Here is a 16,388-nt window from a genome sequence, read left to right on the forward strand (position 1 = left end):
CTACAACTCCCAGCATGCTCGGGGACACACTGGTTTGGAAACTCTGCTTTAAAGGGGTACTCTGCTGGAAAACTTTTTGTTTTAAAATCAACTGGGGCCAGAAAGTGAAACAGATTTATAAATCACTTCTATTTAGAAATCTTAATCCTTCCAGTACTTATCAGCTGCTTTATGCTCCACAGGAAGTTCTTTTCTTTTTGAATTTCCTTTCTGTCTTACCATAAGTGCTCTCTGCTAACACCTCTGTCCATGTTAGGAACTGTCCAGAGAAGGATAGATTTGCAATGGGGATTTGCTCCTACTCTGAACAGTACATAAAATAGACAGAGGTGTCAGCAGAGAGCACTGTGGTCAGACAGAAAAGAAATGCAAAAGAAAAGAACTTCCTGTGAAGCATATAGCATCTGATAAGTACTGGAAGGATTACGATTTTTACATAGAAGTCATTTACAAATCTGTTTAACCTTCTGGTCCCAGTGGATTAAAAAAAAAAAATGTTTTCTCAGCGGAGTACCTCTTTAAGAGTCAGCCATGTGGGGCCTTTGAAGCATGTATGATGTCTCCATTTTATGAATAGTAATTTAACCTTTGATGATGAATTTCTGTAACAATGTAGTTGGATCTTTCCTCTATAACTAATAGAACCATATAGGAGAAAATATAAAACTTTAACTAACCTGACATTGCGCTAGTTTGGCTAACAAAGTGTTTTATACATCCAACATGAACAACCAAACCCACTATGAATTTAAAAAAGAAAACAAACACTCTTCCACCTAACAATGGCAGATCCTTCCATGAAAAGTCAACTAAGTTCACCGTGCACCTAGATGGCAATGGCAAGGGTGGGGAAAATTTGTCATCCAGACAATTATATGGACATCACCCATGACTCCCATCCCAAATGTTAGGCAGTTAGGGGCACAGGAATTCGGGGTGAGCCCACTTGACAACATAAGCAACTGCTCAGAATAACAGTATATTCATTGTAATATATAAAAAATGTTTCAGACATGACTGAAACAGATAAGAGGTTAGCGTTTTCATTCAAAGTTCGGAAAAGCAAGGAACAATAGTAAAGTTTACGTCTCAGACGAGTTCTTAAAAGAATAGGCATGCCGCCGTAGTGGGATCGGTTCTATTCTATAGCTCGTATGCTCAAAAATGGAATTGTGGACACTGTTTTTTTTTTATTCCAGGAACCCATAGGAACAATTATGTGTTTTTTTTAAGTAAATATCTTAAAATAATATAATTTCTGTGCAGAAGTGGCTGTCTAATGAGAAAATATGAGGCAGCTGTCTCCGGCAGGAGGGTTTGGGGGGCAGCCAAAATTAGGGAATCAATTTATAAGATGAACATTTTCTTCCTGCCTTAGTATAAATGAACAGTTTCTAATAATGACTTAATAGGACACAACAGCAATATAAATGTTTAGAATTCTGGGTAAAGGATGGGAACGATGCCATCTCTGATGAATCATCACCAGTATTATTAGGTCGACAACTATTTATGGTAAAAGGGCAAAAAAGTAAGAAGAAAATCACTTAAATATGTCATTTATAGCAGAGGTCCCCAACCCAGTCCTCTGGGCCCACCAACAGTCCGAGATTTATATTTTTCCCTGTTCTATTCCATTGGAGTAACCAGAATGTTGGTGGGCCTTGAGGACTGGGAAAAATTACTATAATATGATACTACAGATCTATAGGAGATGATACAGATGTGTAGTGCCTGTGACATAATGGAAGTTTGTTTTTATATGAACAAAAGGGTCTTCCCATTTAACAGTAACAGTGTCACTCTTATCTAAAGGCCATGTTTGGTACTGCAGGTCAGTCCCATTAACTAGTATGTAGCTGAGTTGCAATACCTGAAATAGCCTATAGACAAAAGAAACACTGTTTTTGGGGAAAAAAATAAAATATTTTTTTAATGCAACTTTTGTCTACAGGAATATTGTGTTTTACAAAGGTATGTACAGGGACCATAACAGGAGGGTTTATCATATAACTAAGGAGAGCAACCAAGTCTTTTTTTTAAGAATATGGCCTATATAAAGCTGTTCACTCGAAAAACTGAAAAACAGAATGGAAGGGTTAACCATCAGAAATAATTGGAAGGGTTACCCATCAGACACCAGAAATAGTTTTGTTCTAGCAAGCATCTGTACTGTGTGAACAGCGTGATAGTTTAAACGGGTACTCTGCTGCTCAGTGTTTGGAACAAAGTGTTCTGAACGCTGGAACCGGGAGCTCGTGATGTCATAGCCCCGCCCCCTCATGACCTCACCCCCCACCTTCTCAATGCAAGTCTATGGGAGGGGGCGGGGCTATAATGTCACGAGCTCCCGACGCCAGCTCCAGCGTTCAGAACAGTTTGTTCCAAATGCTGAGCAGCGGAGTACCCCTTTAATCATCACTACTAACCCTTTAGTGTGGCCCATTAGAACAGGAAAGATAGCTGCTCATAGCTTATTTTTTTATTTTTTCTTCAATAAACTATTAGAAAAATTCCATGACAAACCATGGCAACGCTACTGCCATTACATGGAAACTACATCTAACCTGCCAAGTCACACAATACAAAACTTTCTTAGGTATCAACACAATACATAAACAGAGCTTAGTATGCGTGTGTTCACACATATTAAATCTCACTTGTATAGACACATAAATATCTTATAAAAAATAAAGTGCTTTCTAAAAGGTTCCGGCAAAGGAACATATAAAACATTGTACAACTGAAATAAAAATAAAAAAACTAACAAAAAAAACAAACTAAAGACCATAACAAGACAAAACCAAACAAGTAATAATACTACATCCAGCTTCAGTATAAACAATAACACAATATGTACAATCTCATGGGCATCCCAAGACAAACATCCCTTCATATACACGGTATATACATATATGCTGTTATCCTTGCTCAATATATTATAACAATATATATTTTACAATTTTTTTTTATACACCAGAAAACTTCTACAAAAGAGCAACAAAGACCAAGCTCACAAGGCCGAGAATAAGAGCAGGCAAAGCGGGGGTTCTGCCTATGTTTCCATTTGTTGGAAAGATTATCCAAAACTCCTTTCTAGGGTGCAAAGCCTTCACGTCCTCCCAAGCACTCTGAGCCGCCGCTGTAAAGTTAGCGTCACTGGTAGTAAGTAAGTCAAAAACACAAGAATGGAAATAGATGTGCCTGACTTGGAACTTTTCAAGACATTTGGCAATGGCACTTTCCAGTGTGTATGATGAGTGTGATTGTCCAGACGATGAGGTGGGTGAATTGGTACTGCTCATGGGCAGGGGCAGATGTCCATGCTCGTCGATGCGTTCACTGGATGGACAGCCATTCATACACAGTTGCAAGTCTTGGCTTTCCTCATAAGCCATGGCCAATTCCTCTGGCATTCGAATCGCTAGAGTTAGGTAGTTTCCAAGCTGCCGCACAATGACGGTTGTCCCAATGTATCGGGCATGCATTTCAACATGCTTTCCACTGACTTTCTCTATAATCCGCAAAGTTTTCGTATCCCCATCGCCACCGCTGGTTGTGCCGTCCACAAATGCTGCAGGCAGGTCGTCCGTCACAGCCTGGTACACTTTCTGATCTGTGCAGTCTTGGTAGGATTTGAAGATAATGGTTATCTAGAACAGAACAGACAAAAAAAAGTTAAATATTTGCAAAATTAACATTCAAATTGCATACAAACAAAGCAGTAGTCCCAGGAGATTTTATAAATATGGTGCCCTGTCTAAAGCATCAAATATAAATTCAAAGCATGTGAACTGGGTCTGGGTCTTAAGATGCCCATACACAGTAGGGTAAAGTTGGCTGAACGGGCCGACTTGTCTAAAGTGTATGACGGCCTCTCGACTTTCCACCAACAGATGACCTTGGTGAAGAGAAGGGTCAGGTGTTTACATTTTTACCGCCCAGCCCTATTGTTCTGGGCTAGAGAAGCTGGTGCCAGAACTCTCTGGTTATGGCTTGTCCCTTCACTTCCAGCAAACATGAACATTCGGCCATGCTGAATTTATTTTGCGTATGGGGAGGTCGGGAGAGAGAACTGTCAGTCTTATGAATGTTGGGCAGACAGCTATGGCCCTCTTTAGATTAAAGAGGTACGCTGGAGGAATAAAAATCTAATTAACTGGTGTCAGAAAGTTATGCAGACTTGTAAATTACTTTTATTAAAAAATCTTAATCCTTCCAGTACTTATCAGCTGCTGTCTGTTCCAAAGGAAGTTGTATAGTTATTTTTTGTCTGACCACAGTGCTCTCTGCTGACACCTCTGTCTGTGTCAGGAACTGTGCAGAGAAGGAGAGGTTTGCTATGGGGAGTTACTCCAACTCTGGACACATCCTGACATGGTGGTATCAGAGAGCACTGTGGTCAGACTGGAAAGAACTGCACAACTTCCTCTGGAGCATACAGCAACAGATAAGTACAGGAAGGATTAAGATTATTAAATAGAAGTAATTTAGAAATCTGTTTAACTTTCTGGCACCAGTGGAGCTGAAATTCCCCCCCCCCCCCCCCCTCCGTAGTACCCCTTTAACAGGTGTATAAAGAACTGCACACTGTGTTTTTCTAGGTAGACAGAAGCCGAAAATCTCTACACACATCAAAAAAATTCAAGACCTGCAACATTCTCCTTGGTTTACTCAACACCTGGGAGAGTGAAGTGATCTAACAGGAGCAGTCATAATGAGAGGCAAATGACAGGTCTCTCTATTTAATAGGTACCTTAGGCGAGCCACAATCATAACATTAGCGCACTAAATTAGAGAATCAACTCTTCTCACAAAGCTGAGCAATTTGTCTGTTTGACAGCCGTGACTCATAAAAGTCTCTCAAGTGGATTCTTGATGCTGAAATATAGGTTAGTACAGAGCAGCAGGACGCACGTCCTGACATGGACGCGGGCTTTTATATTAGGAAATAAATCAGTTCTTATAAGAAACCAAATGATCAAATGGGGAACAATCGGGTTGCCTGAATGCACATCCAGTTGTCTGGAGACTTTATAGAAATGGAATGTGACTGTATGGTTTGCTTTAGAACAACATATATTCTGCAGAATATAACAGCACATGAGCTAAAATGGTGGGGGCATGCAATTTCATAGCACCTATAGCATGGCATTAAAGGAAGATATCTCCCCCGTGATCTCCGCCACGCCCCCTCCATTAATGTCTATGGGAGGAGGCGTAACGGCTGTTTAATAGCTGCCACGCCCCCTCCCACAGACATGAATGAAGGGGGTGTGGCGTCATGATCACGGAAACTCCAGGCTTCCATGACCGTAAGGCCGGCAGCACAGGCCCAAAGATTGCAGGGGGTCCCAGCTGCCGGCCTTCCAGCGATCAGACATGTTATTCCCTATTCTTTGGAAAAGAAAAAAAAAAGGATTAGGCAATTGAAATCCAACATGCCTGATCCTTCTCTCTCCAATGTCGTTTGTTGGGGGATAAAGTCGGGAGGCCCCTGTACATGTTAGACAGTTGGTTGATCCACTGAAATCTGTAGGTTTAGGAGACTTTATTAATGTGTGCAGATTTTTACAAAAATGCACAGGGCCCATAAGGCAGTGTTCCCTAACAGGGTTCCCCCAGCTGTTGCAAACCTACAACTCCCAGCCAAAGGCACAACTTGTAGTTGAGTTGTAGTACTGCAACAGCTGGAGGCAAACTCATTGGGAAATGGTGCCAAGTATTGAAAGGTTCCACATTTTTACTGATCAAAGGGCCATTTGTTCTGGGCTCTTGGGCACTAACCAGATTTGGGGTTATTTAGTTTGGGAAAAAGATGGTTTAGAGATAATGTACAAATATGTTAATAGTGCAGTGATATTTCTAGAGATTTATTTTGATCTTTTTATACCTAGGCCCTTAACCAGGACAGGGTACATCCTCTAAATCTCATTGGCTGATTTATTGAATATGTCCAAGAGGGGCCTCTATGCATTTTTGAAAAATACTAAATATTACAAGATATAGGTACTAGATTTCCGGAGGTGGGACACCTATCAAATCAAGTCCTAGTCATGAGTCTTATCTGTAACCTTGACATGAGAGGTTTTGATGTATATACTGCAGGGGAAGAGCAAAAGTATGCTACACCCACGAAATACAAGGTCGTGTCAAGTCAGCTGAAGTGGAAAGAAGCTCATTTCAGTGACCCCCCCACTTTAAATAACAGAGGGGGTCCTAACCAGCACATCCTCTTTTATACATCCATATACCCTAGTAAGGTTGCCCAGATGCTTAAAGGGGTATTCCAGGAAAATACTTTTTTTTTTTTTTTTATATATCAACTGGCTCCAGAAAGTTAAACAGATTTGTAATTTACTTACTATTAAAGAATCTTAATCCTTCCAATAATTATCAGCTGCTGAAGTTGAGTTGTTCTTTTCTGTCTGGCAACAGTGCTCTCTGCTGACATCTCTGCATGTCTCAGGAACTGCACAGGGTAGAAGAGGTTTGATATGGGGATTTGCTTCTACTCTGGACAGTTCCTGAGACAGGTGTCATCACAGCACACTTAGAGAGAAAAGAACAACATCAGCAGGTCATAAGTACTGAAAAGATTCAGATTTTTTAATAGAAGTAATTTACAAATCTGTATATATATCCAAATAGGCAGCAGCATACACGAGGTAGGTGAAAAAACGTAGCAAAATTTATTGCATCATCATGCCAGTGTACAGAGAACAACGTTTCTGCGGCCTCTCGCCGCCATTTTCAAGCCCCGCGAGAGGCCACAGAAACATTGTTCTCTGTACACTGGCATGATGATGTAATAAATGTTGCTACGTTTTTTCACCTACCTCGCGTGTGCTGCTGCCTATTTGGATATATCTATGCTGGGATCCCCTTGCCAAGGCTCCGACACAGCTTGCACCATTTACATATAGCCTCAGTTTTGTTGGTGCTGCTCTTCTGTGAAGTGTGTATATGTTTTTTTTCCTAGATAACCCCTGTTCTACTTTTGTCCAAAGACCTTTTGTTAAGATTGGTTGGGATGTGATGAAACCCTTTCCGATAGTTTGGTAAAGCCAGATGAAGTGCGTGCTTCATTCCCGGATTGCCACTCAATATGAAGACTGGCTCTATTGACTATAATGGAGTCAGTTTCTTGTAATCAGTCAGAACAGAGCACCAAGCCAAGAAGTGAAGTGTGCACTAAGCCAAGGAGTGAAGCGTACACTAAGCCAAGAAGTGAAGCGTGCACCATGCCAAGGAGTGAAGCGTACACCAAGACAAGAAGTGTATACCAAGCCAAGGAGTGAAGCGTACACCAAGCCAAGGAGTGAAGTGTACACTGAGCCAAGAAATGAAGCATACACTAAGCCAAGAAGTGTAAGCGTGCACCAAGCCAAGGAGCGAAGCATGTCCCAAGCCAAGAAGTAAAGTGTGCCCCAAGCCAAGTAGTGAAGCGTGCACCAAGCCAAGGAGTGAAGCGTGCCCAAAGCCAAGGAGTGAAGCGTGCCCAAAGCCAAGGAGTGAAGGGGGCACCAAGCCAAGGAGTGAAGCGCGCACCAAGCAAAGGAGTGAAGCGCGCACCAAGCAAAGGAGTGAAGCGCGCACCAAGCAAAGGAGTAAAGCCTGCACCAAGCAAAGGATTGAAGCGTGCACCAAGCAAAGGATTGAAGCGTGCACCAAGCAAAGGAGTGAAGCGTGCACCAAGCAAAGGAGTGAAGCGTGCAGTGGCTGCAGCCACATAAATCCAATGTCCAACCTCAACGTTTTACATGTCTTTGCGACGGAAACTCTCTATTAGCAATATTTAATCTACGTTCTCAGTATTTGTGAGAGTAAATTAATTCAACAGTTTAGGAAATGTGTTGGGTATAATTATCCTTCTATTGTTACAAATTGGGGTGGAGGGTGGGACAAAGACAAGAATTGTTACCACACGTTGTGTATTTGATGTCTATAAACTGGGAGGATTTCATGAGTGTCTGGTCAAAATTTACAACAGCTACAAAGGTAATCCGAGGACACACTAACAAAGTCATATGAGAATAATTATAGTTATTATTGTTTATTCATATATCTTACTAAGGAGGTAGATACATATATATATACAAGCACAAATGCTATACTCAAAGCCAGGAACAGCAGAACCAGAAATCTTTTCATTATAATCAATTGAATTGATAACTTCTTCTGTGCTATACAAAACAACATAAATCACTATGATGGGCTTTTTGCAACATATTTTGAACAATTACTTGATGAATCAGTATGTTTAGTACCAACTGTGACACTACCACTGCAATTTTCTTACAATATGACATGCCAGGAAGCCAATGTGCCTAAAATAATAACCACTGGCACATTTTTTTAGTCATTTCTATTTAAGATAATGGATAAACATATCCCGTCATTCCCTTTGGGAGCTGCCTGATGGAAGCTATCTGCTAGTTTCCTGTTACACCACGTCAAGCAGATACAGATATGAACAAACCATATTCAATAACCTTAGAGTAGTGTTCTGAGGACACAGAATTATTGTTAGATTATATATATATATATATATATATATATATATATATATATATATATATATTGAGACACATATTTAGAGAAAATCATCTAATTAAGATAAAAATTACAAATCACATCTTAGTTGTTTATGGACATTTCCAGTGGAAAGATCTAGGCTTTTCTGCTGGTCCAAAATTTTGGGCTTACAAGCTTAAAGGGGTATACTGCCTATCCAAAGGATAGGGGATAAGATGTCTGATCGCGGGGTCCCGCCACTGGGGACCCTTGTGATCTCCGTGCTGCACCTGGCATTTGTTTAGAGCATCAGGTTTAGCGCTGGAGACTCGTGAAATCACAGTTGTACCCTGCCCCGCCCCCTCCCATAGACTTGCATTGAGGGGGCATGGCCATGACATCACGGGAGGGGCATGACCTCGACCTCACGAGCCTCCGGCCCGCATCGCCAGTCATCCAGCATTGAGTGAAGTTCGCTCCGTGCACTGGATGTCTGGGGTGCCGCAGCCGAGATCGTGGGGGTCCCCAACGGCGGGACCCACGCAATCAGACATCTTATCCCCTAACCTATGGATAGGGGATAAGATGTCTAGGGGCGGTGTACCCCTTTAAGTAGACTTGTATTACAGGTAACAGACAAACCTTTTGTAGTCTACAATCATGATTATCTTACATCAGCCCCTTTCAGCTAGATCAGCACTCGTCTGCAGAGCCTTTACAAGGCTCAATCAATAATGCGCTCATTCAGATTCATCCTTATTGGCCGCACATCACCTGTTTTATCAGGGCAATAAGTCGCACAAAAGATCCAATCAGGAGATAAACAACCATTTGCTTGTTTGTCAGCTGATTGCTGGCCCTTTTACATGAGCTGTGTATAGGGGGAATAAGAGACATAGCTATCTAAAATGTATGGCCTGCTTAAAGGTGCCCAAACATCTTAGACTAAAGTGGAACGAACCTGAGCACAGTTATGGATAGTCTATGCCCACCTCTACATATGACTGCAGAATCAAACTATGCAGGGTGACTTTATAGCCTGGAATCGCAAACTAAATGGGTCTACATAGGAAGTGTATATCAACAATAGTTGGACATTGGATGTTGTTTATTTACTATACATTTATTTGAATGATAAATAGTAAAATTGTTACAAAACTGTACATACCCTAAATACTCTGTAAAGGGTGGGTTCACACTACGTTTGTAGTGTTGAAGTGTCGGATTCGGTTGGAAGGAGTGAAAACCGGCCGCTCCCATACCCCAGCCGGAACCCCATTCATTTCAATGAGCCTTTCGGAGTCAAACGCTGACTCCGGTTGGCTCATTTTTGCCACGGTTTTAGCTCCAGTGGGAAAACCGCATACGGGGCAAAAATGAGCTCCGGGTGCTCATTGAAAAGAATGGGGTTCCGGCCGGATCCGGCACCTGTACACTACAAACGTAGTGTGAACCCACCGTAACATACGTTCTATAAAACGGTTTGGACGTATTGTCTAATGGTTGGCCTTCTTTTGTTTAGACTCGGTGGTTCCGACGCTGACACTCTCATACATGACCCCTATAATGCCCTTGTTCATTAGACAAGCATTCAGGTATTTGGCACGTTTGCGCCCTCCCAGTGTCATTTATTATTGATAAGCAGAATTCCTGTGCATTAAACATCGATGCTTATGTTAAATTTCTTTCCCGGACGAGCTGCTGCACTCATCCATTATTAAACTATTTGCTCCTTGGCTTCAAACCAGCTGTGAAAACAGTAACATCAAGGTACAAAACAGAGTAATGTTTCAGGCCCTCAATGTCAACCTCTATGGTAAATGCCCTTATATAGAAAGAAAATAACCAGAAACAAATGAGCTGTAAATTCTTATAATTCCATTAAGGAACTTTTTGTAAATCTGAAGTTTTCAAACCTAGCCCAGACACACAACTTTTATTGCCATTATTTATATACATGGCACATTTCATAGAAGATTTGGAAATTGTGAAAATCCCTCAACTAGCAGGAATCCAATTATTCTCTCCATACAGAGAACCAATAAAGCCGGCCATCTTCCCACAAGGAGATCAGTGTTTTGTTATTGTCATTTATGTACAGACAAGAAATGTATGTATTTATGTATTGTGGGGAGCAGAATGGAAGGACCTTTTAAGAACGCCCCAGTGTGTGCTTGTGAACACCTATACTATTAATTTAAAGCCTTTTGGCTGACCTTTTTGCTGCACTGTTTGAAATCCTGCGCAGGCACTTTGCAAAAGATGTGCGGCACATGTACAGCAAAGATTGCTTCTGCTGACTGCCTTAAAAGGGGTACTCCACTGGCCAGCATTTGGAACATTTAGTTCCGAATGCTGTGTGTGCACTGCGGGGGTCGGCCACGCCCCCTAATGACGCACCATTCTGCCCCCTCAATGCACGTCTATGGGAGGGGGCGTGACGGCCTCCACGCCCCCTCCCATAGACGTGCATTGAGGGGCGGGGCGTGATATCACAAGGGGCCATGGCCAAACTCTGCAGCGCGCACACAGCATTCGGAACTAAATGTTCCAAATGCTGGCCAGTGGAGTACCCCTTTAACTGCTCACCTGCACTGTTTTGACAACAGAGACAGCAGGAAGAGTTGGCCTGGCACATGCGCTGTAATTTCTGCTTCCCGAAGATGTCACTCAACGTAGTGTAGGCATTTACAAGCAGGCACAGGGGCATTCTTATATGGTGATCCATGGGCTGAACCATGCTTCTGGGCTTTTGAGTCCTTAGTGTGGGATTTGCTAAGTCCCAATATATATATTTGGGGGGATGGATTTTGCGAGTACCCCGATGCATCTCATGATCCTTTTCTGCACAGTCTTATAAGCGGGTGCTATGAGCACTTTTCTGTGCCATTTTTCTGTTTTGTTGAGGCAAACATTTTGGCAAAAGTTACAACAGGAAGCGTTGCCAACTTGGTCATCTTTTTACACTTGAGTGTCATTCTGTCTCTGTGCTCTATGACTAATAAAGTGATAACCTTGCCTTTGATTTTTAGAAGCTAATTCCAACTTGACAACCAATATGGCCTCAACTCATTTATGCCAAAATGTCCGCCACCACAAAAAAAGAAAAATAAAACTACCACCAAGCATTGGCTGCTGCTCTAACATCTGAACTATTAATATATGGCCAAGTGTACTTTGGGCAGACATTCATAAGGATTGGAACATCACAAGCGCCATCCTCCCATGACCGACGGTGCATGCAGAACCTCTGACAAGTTCGCAGACATGCTGGCCCAGTCAGTAAATGTCAGGAAATGTCTTCTCCATCTGGCCACAATTATGATGCTGGATAAGTGATCAACAAGTTCCAATGAATGTCTTTTTTCTGTAATTACTTACACATCACAATGGGGTTAGGAAGCCAGCTGTAAAGTAAAAGAACTGCTGTATCCCAGGATGATTAGAAAGCTCATTTTCTTCAATTAGAATCATTAAAGCAAGACATCTGTTCATATGTTACCATTAGCATGCCATGTAATGCAATCACCCCTCCCAGAAATATATATGTGCCTCATGTGTTTGCAAACACAAATCGGCAAATGGCTTGTTTTGCACGGCAGAGCCGCTGTCAGGAACTACCAGTATCTCACGTCCATCTGGTAAATGAAATCTTTAGGGTGCTCAATTAAAACTTCTGTACATGAGCTATAAATTCTTAACAGTGTACACGTGCGGGGGACCTGGGAATGGAATACAGCTCGCCATTTAGAGCCAATATAATTTGCAAATGAGCTTCAAACTGTGTCATGTGGTTTATAGAAGCCATTTGGTTTGATGAGAGTTTAATTGCCGTTAAAACTTGGTTACCATTAAATGATTTCTATGGAGTCCTCTGGGTTGGTAAGCGACATTATGTTATTTACAGACAGAGTGCGCATCTGGTATAAAGGGCGTGATGTATGCCAGGAAATCTATGGTGCCTCCAATAATTGCTATACAATAAAAAAATATGCACGATATATATGGCAGTGGCTTATCTCCCAGAGTTGAAGTCATTGTCATTTAAAAAAGAAATAAATGAATAAGAAATACATATATAAATAAAAATGTATATATATACATATATGTGTGTGTGTGTTCAAAACTGATCAAAACACCTTTCAAATTAACCCCGTAAATGGGCACTGTCAGATACAAAAACTTTTGATATGTTGTAAAGCATGCTAAACCAATAGGTTTTGCAATTGCTTTCATTAGAAAATTTTCAGTATTTCATACTACAAAAGCCAGTCAAACAACTGCCCCCCCTTCCTGCTTGGACACATACTAGTCCTGCTGTGTCCATACGTCATCACCTATGTCATGGACACACTTCCTTCATTGACAGCTGTGAGTGCAGGGCTCACAGCTGGAGGGAAAATCCTCCCCCTGTCAGCTTGTGTGCCGCTACTGACAGTGAGGACAAGCTGGGAGTTGTAGTTTTGCTAATGCTAGGGGACATGTGAGCAGACAGCATACTGAGGGAGGGGGCGGAGACCTGCACAGTGATGCCACGTCCCCTCCCTTTGAGGGGAATTCAGACTAGTGAGCTAAATTAAAAGCGTAATAAAAAAAAAATTATAATAAAGGTGCTAGACACATAAAAATTAGATGTCCATGGTCAGGATTAGGTTCTGAGTGATATATAAAAAAAAAAATTTTTGTTGGATCTGACGGGTACGCTTTAAGGACGCAGCCCTTTTTTGCAAATCTGACCACTGTCACTTTATATATTGTTAATTCTGGGATGCTTTTACCTTTCCTTCTGACTCAGAGAATGTTTTTTCGTGACATATTCTACTTTAACATAGTGGTAAATTTTCATCGTTACTTGCATTTTTCATTTTCACGGACCACTGTACAAAAAATCTGTCAGACACCTGTGGGGCATAAATGCTCACTGCACCCCTTATTACATTACGTGAGGGTGTAGTTTCCAAAATAGGGTCACATGTTGGGACCACGGGGGGCTTTGTAAACACATGTGGCTTTCAATTCCGGACAAATTTTCTCTCCAAAAGCTCAATGGCGCTCCTTCTCTTCTGAGCATTGTAGTTCACCCGCAGAGAATTTTACATCCACATATGGGGTATGTTCTTACTCAGAAGAAATGGGGTTACAAATTTTGGGGGGCTTTTTCCTATTAACCCTTGTGAAAATGAAAAATTTAGGGTAACACCAGCATTTTAGTGAAAAACATAATTTTTTTCATTTTCCCATCCAACTTTAACGAAAATTCGTCAAACACCTGTGGGGTGTTAAGGCCTACTGTACCCCTTGTTACATTCCGTGAGGGGTGCAGTTTTCAAAATGGGGTCACACGTGGGTATTTATTTTTTTGCGTTCATGTCAGAACCGCTGTAAAATCAACCACCAATTTAGGCCTCAAATGTACATTGTGCGCTCTCACTCCTGAGCCTTGTTGTGCGCCAGCAGAGCATTTTACCTCTTTTAAATATGGGGTATTTCCGTACACAGGAGAAATTGCGTAAAAATTTTTGGGGGTCTTTTTTTTCCCTTTTACCTCTTGTAAAAATGAAAAGTATGGGGCAACACCAGCATTTTATTTTTTTACAATAACATGCCGGCGTACACCCAAACTTTACCTTTTCATTAGGGGTAAAAGGAGAAAAAGCCCCCCCAAAATTTGTAGCGCAATTGTTCCCGAGTACGGAAATACCCCATATGTGGCCCTAAACTGTTGCCTTGAAATACGACAGGGCACCGAAGTGAGAGAGCGCCATGTGCATTTGAGGCCTAAATTAGGGATTTGCATAGGGGTGGACTCGGATGCAAGTGTTACAATTGCGTCCGCTACCAAAAATATTCTATGCCAGTGATTCCCAAACAGGGTGCCTCCAGCTGTTGCTAAACTCCCAGCATGCCTAGACAGTCAGTGGCTGTCCAGAAATGCAGGTATTTGTTATTTTGCAACAGCTGGAGGCTCCATTTTCAAACACTGCCATACAAGTTTTTAATTTTTATTGGGGGGGGGGGGGGGGGGACAGTGCAAGAGTGTGTATATGTAGTGTTTTACCCTTTATTTTTTGTAGGTGTAGAGTAGTGTTTTTAGAGTACATTCGCACTGGTGGGGGTTTACGGTGAGTTACCCACTAGGAGTTTGCGCTGCGGTGGAAAATTTGCCGCAGCCCAAACGTAAAGCAGGAAACTCACTGTAAAACTGATAGACTGTACATGCTGGGGGTTTTACTTTTGCAACATGTACTGATCGATGAAGGGCATGCTGGGAGATATAGTTATGCAACAGCTGGAGGCACACAACTAAAACTCCCAGCATGCAGAAACAGCCGTTTGCTGTTCTTGCATGCTGGGAGTTATAGTTTTGTAAGATTTAGAGGGCCACGGTTTAGAGACCACCACACAGTGATCTCCAAACTGTGGCCCTCCAGATGTTGCAAAACTACAAATCCCAGCTTGCCAAGACAGCAAACTGTTGTGTGGGCATGCTGGGAGTTGTAGTTTTGCAAAATCTAGGAGGGCCACAGTTTAGATACCACTGCACAGGGATCTCCAAAGTGTACCCCTCTATATCTTGCAAAACTACATATCCCAGCATGCCCAAACAGCAAATGGCTGTCTAGGCATGCTTGGAGTTGTAGTTTTGCAATATCTGGAGGGCTACATCTTAGGGACCACTGTAAACTGTGGCCCTCCAGATGTTGCTAGGCAGATGGCCGCCGTAGCTGCCGCACACAGAGGATCGCAGTTGGTCAATGACCTCCGGCGCTGATCCCAGCACAGTTCCCCTGCTCTGCCCGGACTACCGCGGGTGGGTAGAGCAGGGGGAACTGAAGTTTAACCCGTCCCCGATCTGCTATTGGTCGGTCGCTTCTGACTGACCAATAGTAGGGATAGGAGGGTTGGCACCCCTGCCACCTCACTCCTATCCCTTCTGGGGGATTGGGGTGTCTTGGACAGCCCCGATCCCCCTTACTTTCCAGTTCACCGGAGACCTGTATAACCTGGAATCGCCGAAAATCGCCGGTCTGAATTTACTGGCGATTTCTGGTGATTGCCAACATGGGAGGGGGGGATAGGCGCCCCAGAATGATTTCAGCAGGCATCCTGGTCCAGTCCCCGACTGGCTAGCGGCGGGGACCAAAATTCCCACGGGTGTACCTGTACGCCCCAGATCCTTAAGGACTCAGGATGCAGGGCGTACGCGTATGCCCTGCGTCCTGAAGAGGTTAAACATGCCCAAGCTGTCGCATCACATTAGACCAGTGTTTCCCAACCAGGGGGCCTCCAGATGTATCCGGGCATGCTGGGAGTGATAGTTTTGCTACACCTGGAGACTCCCTGGTTGGAAAACACTGCATTAGACGATTGTCCGGCCACACAGAAATTGTATGGGGGGACTTTAGAGAGCCATTCTCTCTAATAAGCTACATCTACCAACCTACTGCTGCTGTTAGCTTATCTAGTCACCTACCATTCATCCTTCCTTATTAAATCTTCTCTTTCTGATTTTCAGAACTTTTCTTGAGCGCTACCTACTCTGTGAAACTCACTGTCCCAAACGTAACATTTCCAGTTTTTCCTTAAAACCTTCTGTGTTCAGTGAGGTCTACACATATCTTCATTTTGACTACAACCATAGTCCATGGCCCACACACGACCTGCTATGTTTGCAGATCTCGCTCCACTTTCGTTTGCACATTGTTGCTATATAAATATTTGCATTAAAGAAAAATTCTATAATTCCAAGCACTGCGTCTATACCCAGTCATTTACTGTGGTAAAGAAGTAGTAGGATAGGTAAAGGGGAGATTTAACACTAAATATCAATAAAATGCACACAAAATGTATACCTTATAAGTTACATTAAA

General features: G+C 42.4%; 1 protein-coding gene across 1 annotated transcript in view; it reads right to left on the minus strand.

The window, feature by feature from the left end:
* Positions 1–216: 216 nt before the first annotated feature.
* RGMB (repulsive guidance molecule BMP co-receptor b) overlaps positions 217–16,388 on the minus strand; it is a 116,907-nt gene continuing 100,735 nt past the window's right edge. Inside the window, exon 6 of the mRNA XM_056537551.1 lies at positions 217–3,653. Coding sequence (XP_056393526.1) covers positions 2,988–3,653 — 666 coding nt within the window. The 3' untranslated portion in view covers positions 217–2,987. The remainder of the gene's footprint in view (positions 3,654–16,388) is intronic.

The sequence above is a fragment of the Hyla sarda genome, chromosome 1 (genome assembly GCF_029499605.1).
Source record: "Hyla sarda isolate aHylSar1 chromosome 1, aHylSar1.hap1, whole genome shotgun sequence".
NCBI classification, from domain to species: Eukaryota; Metazoa; Chordata; class Amphibia; order Anura; family Hylidae; genus Hyla; species Hyla sarda.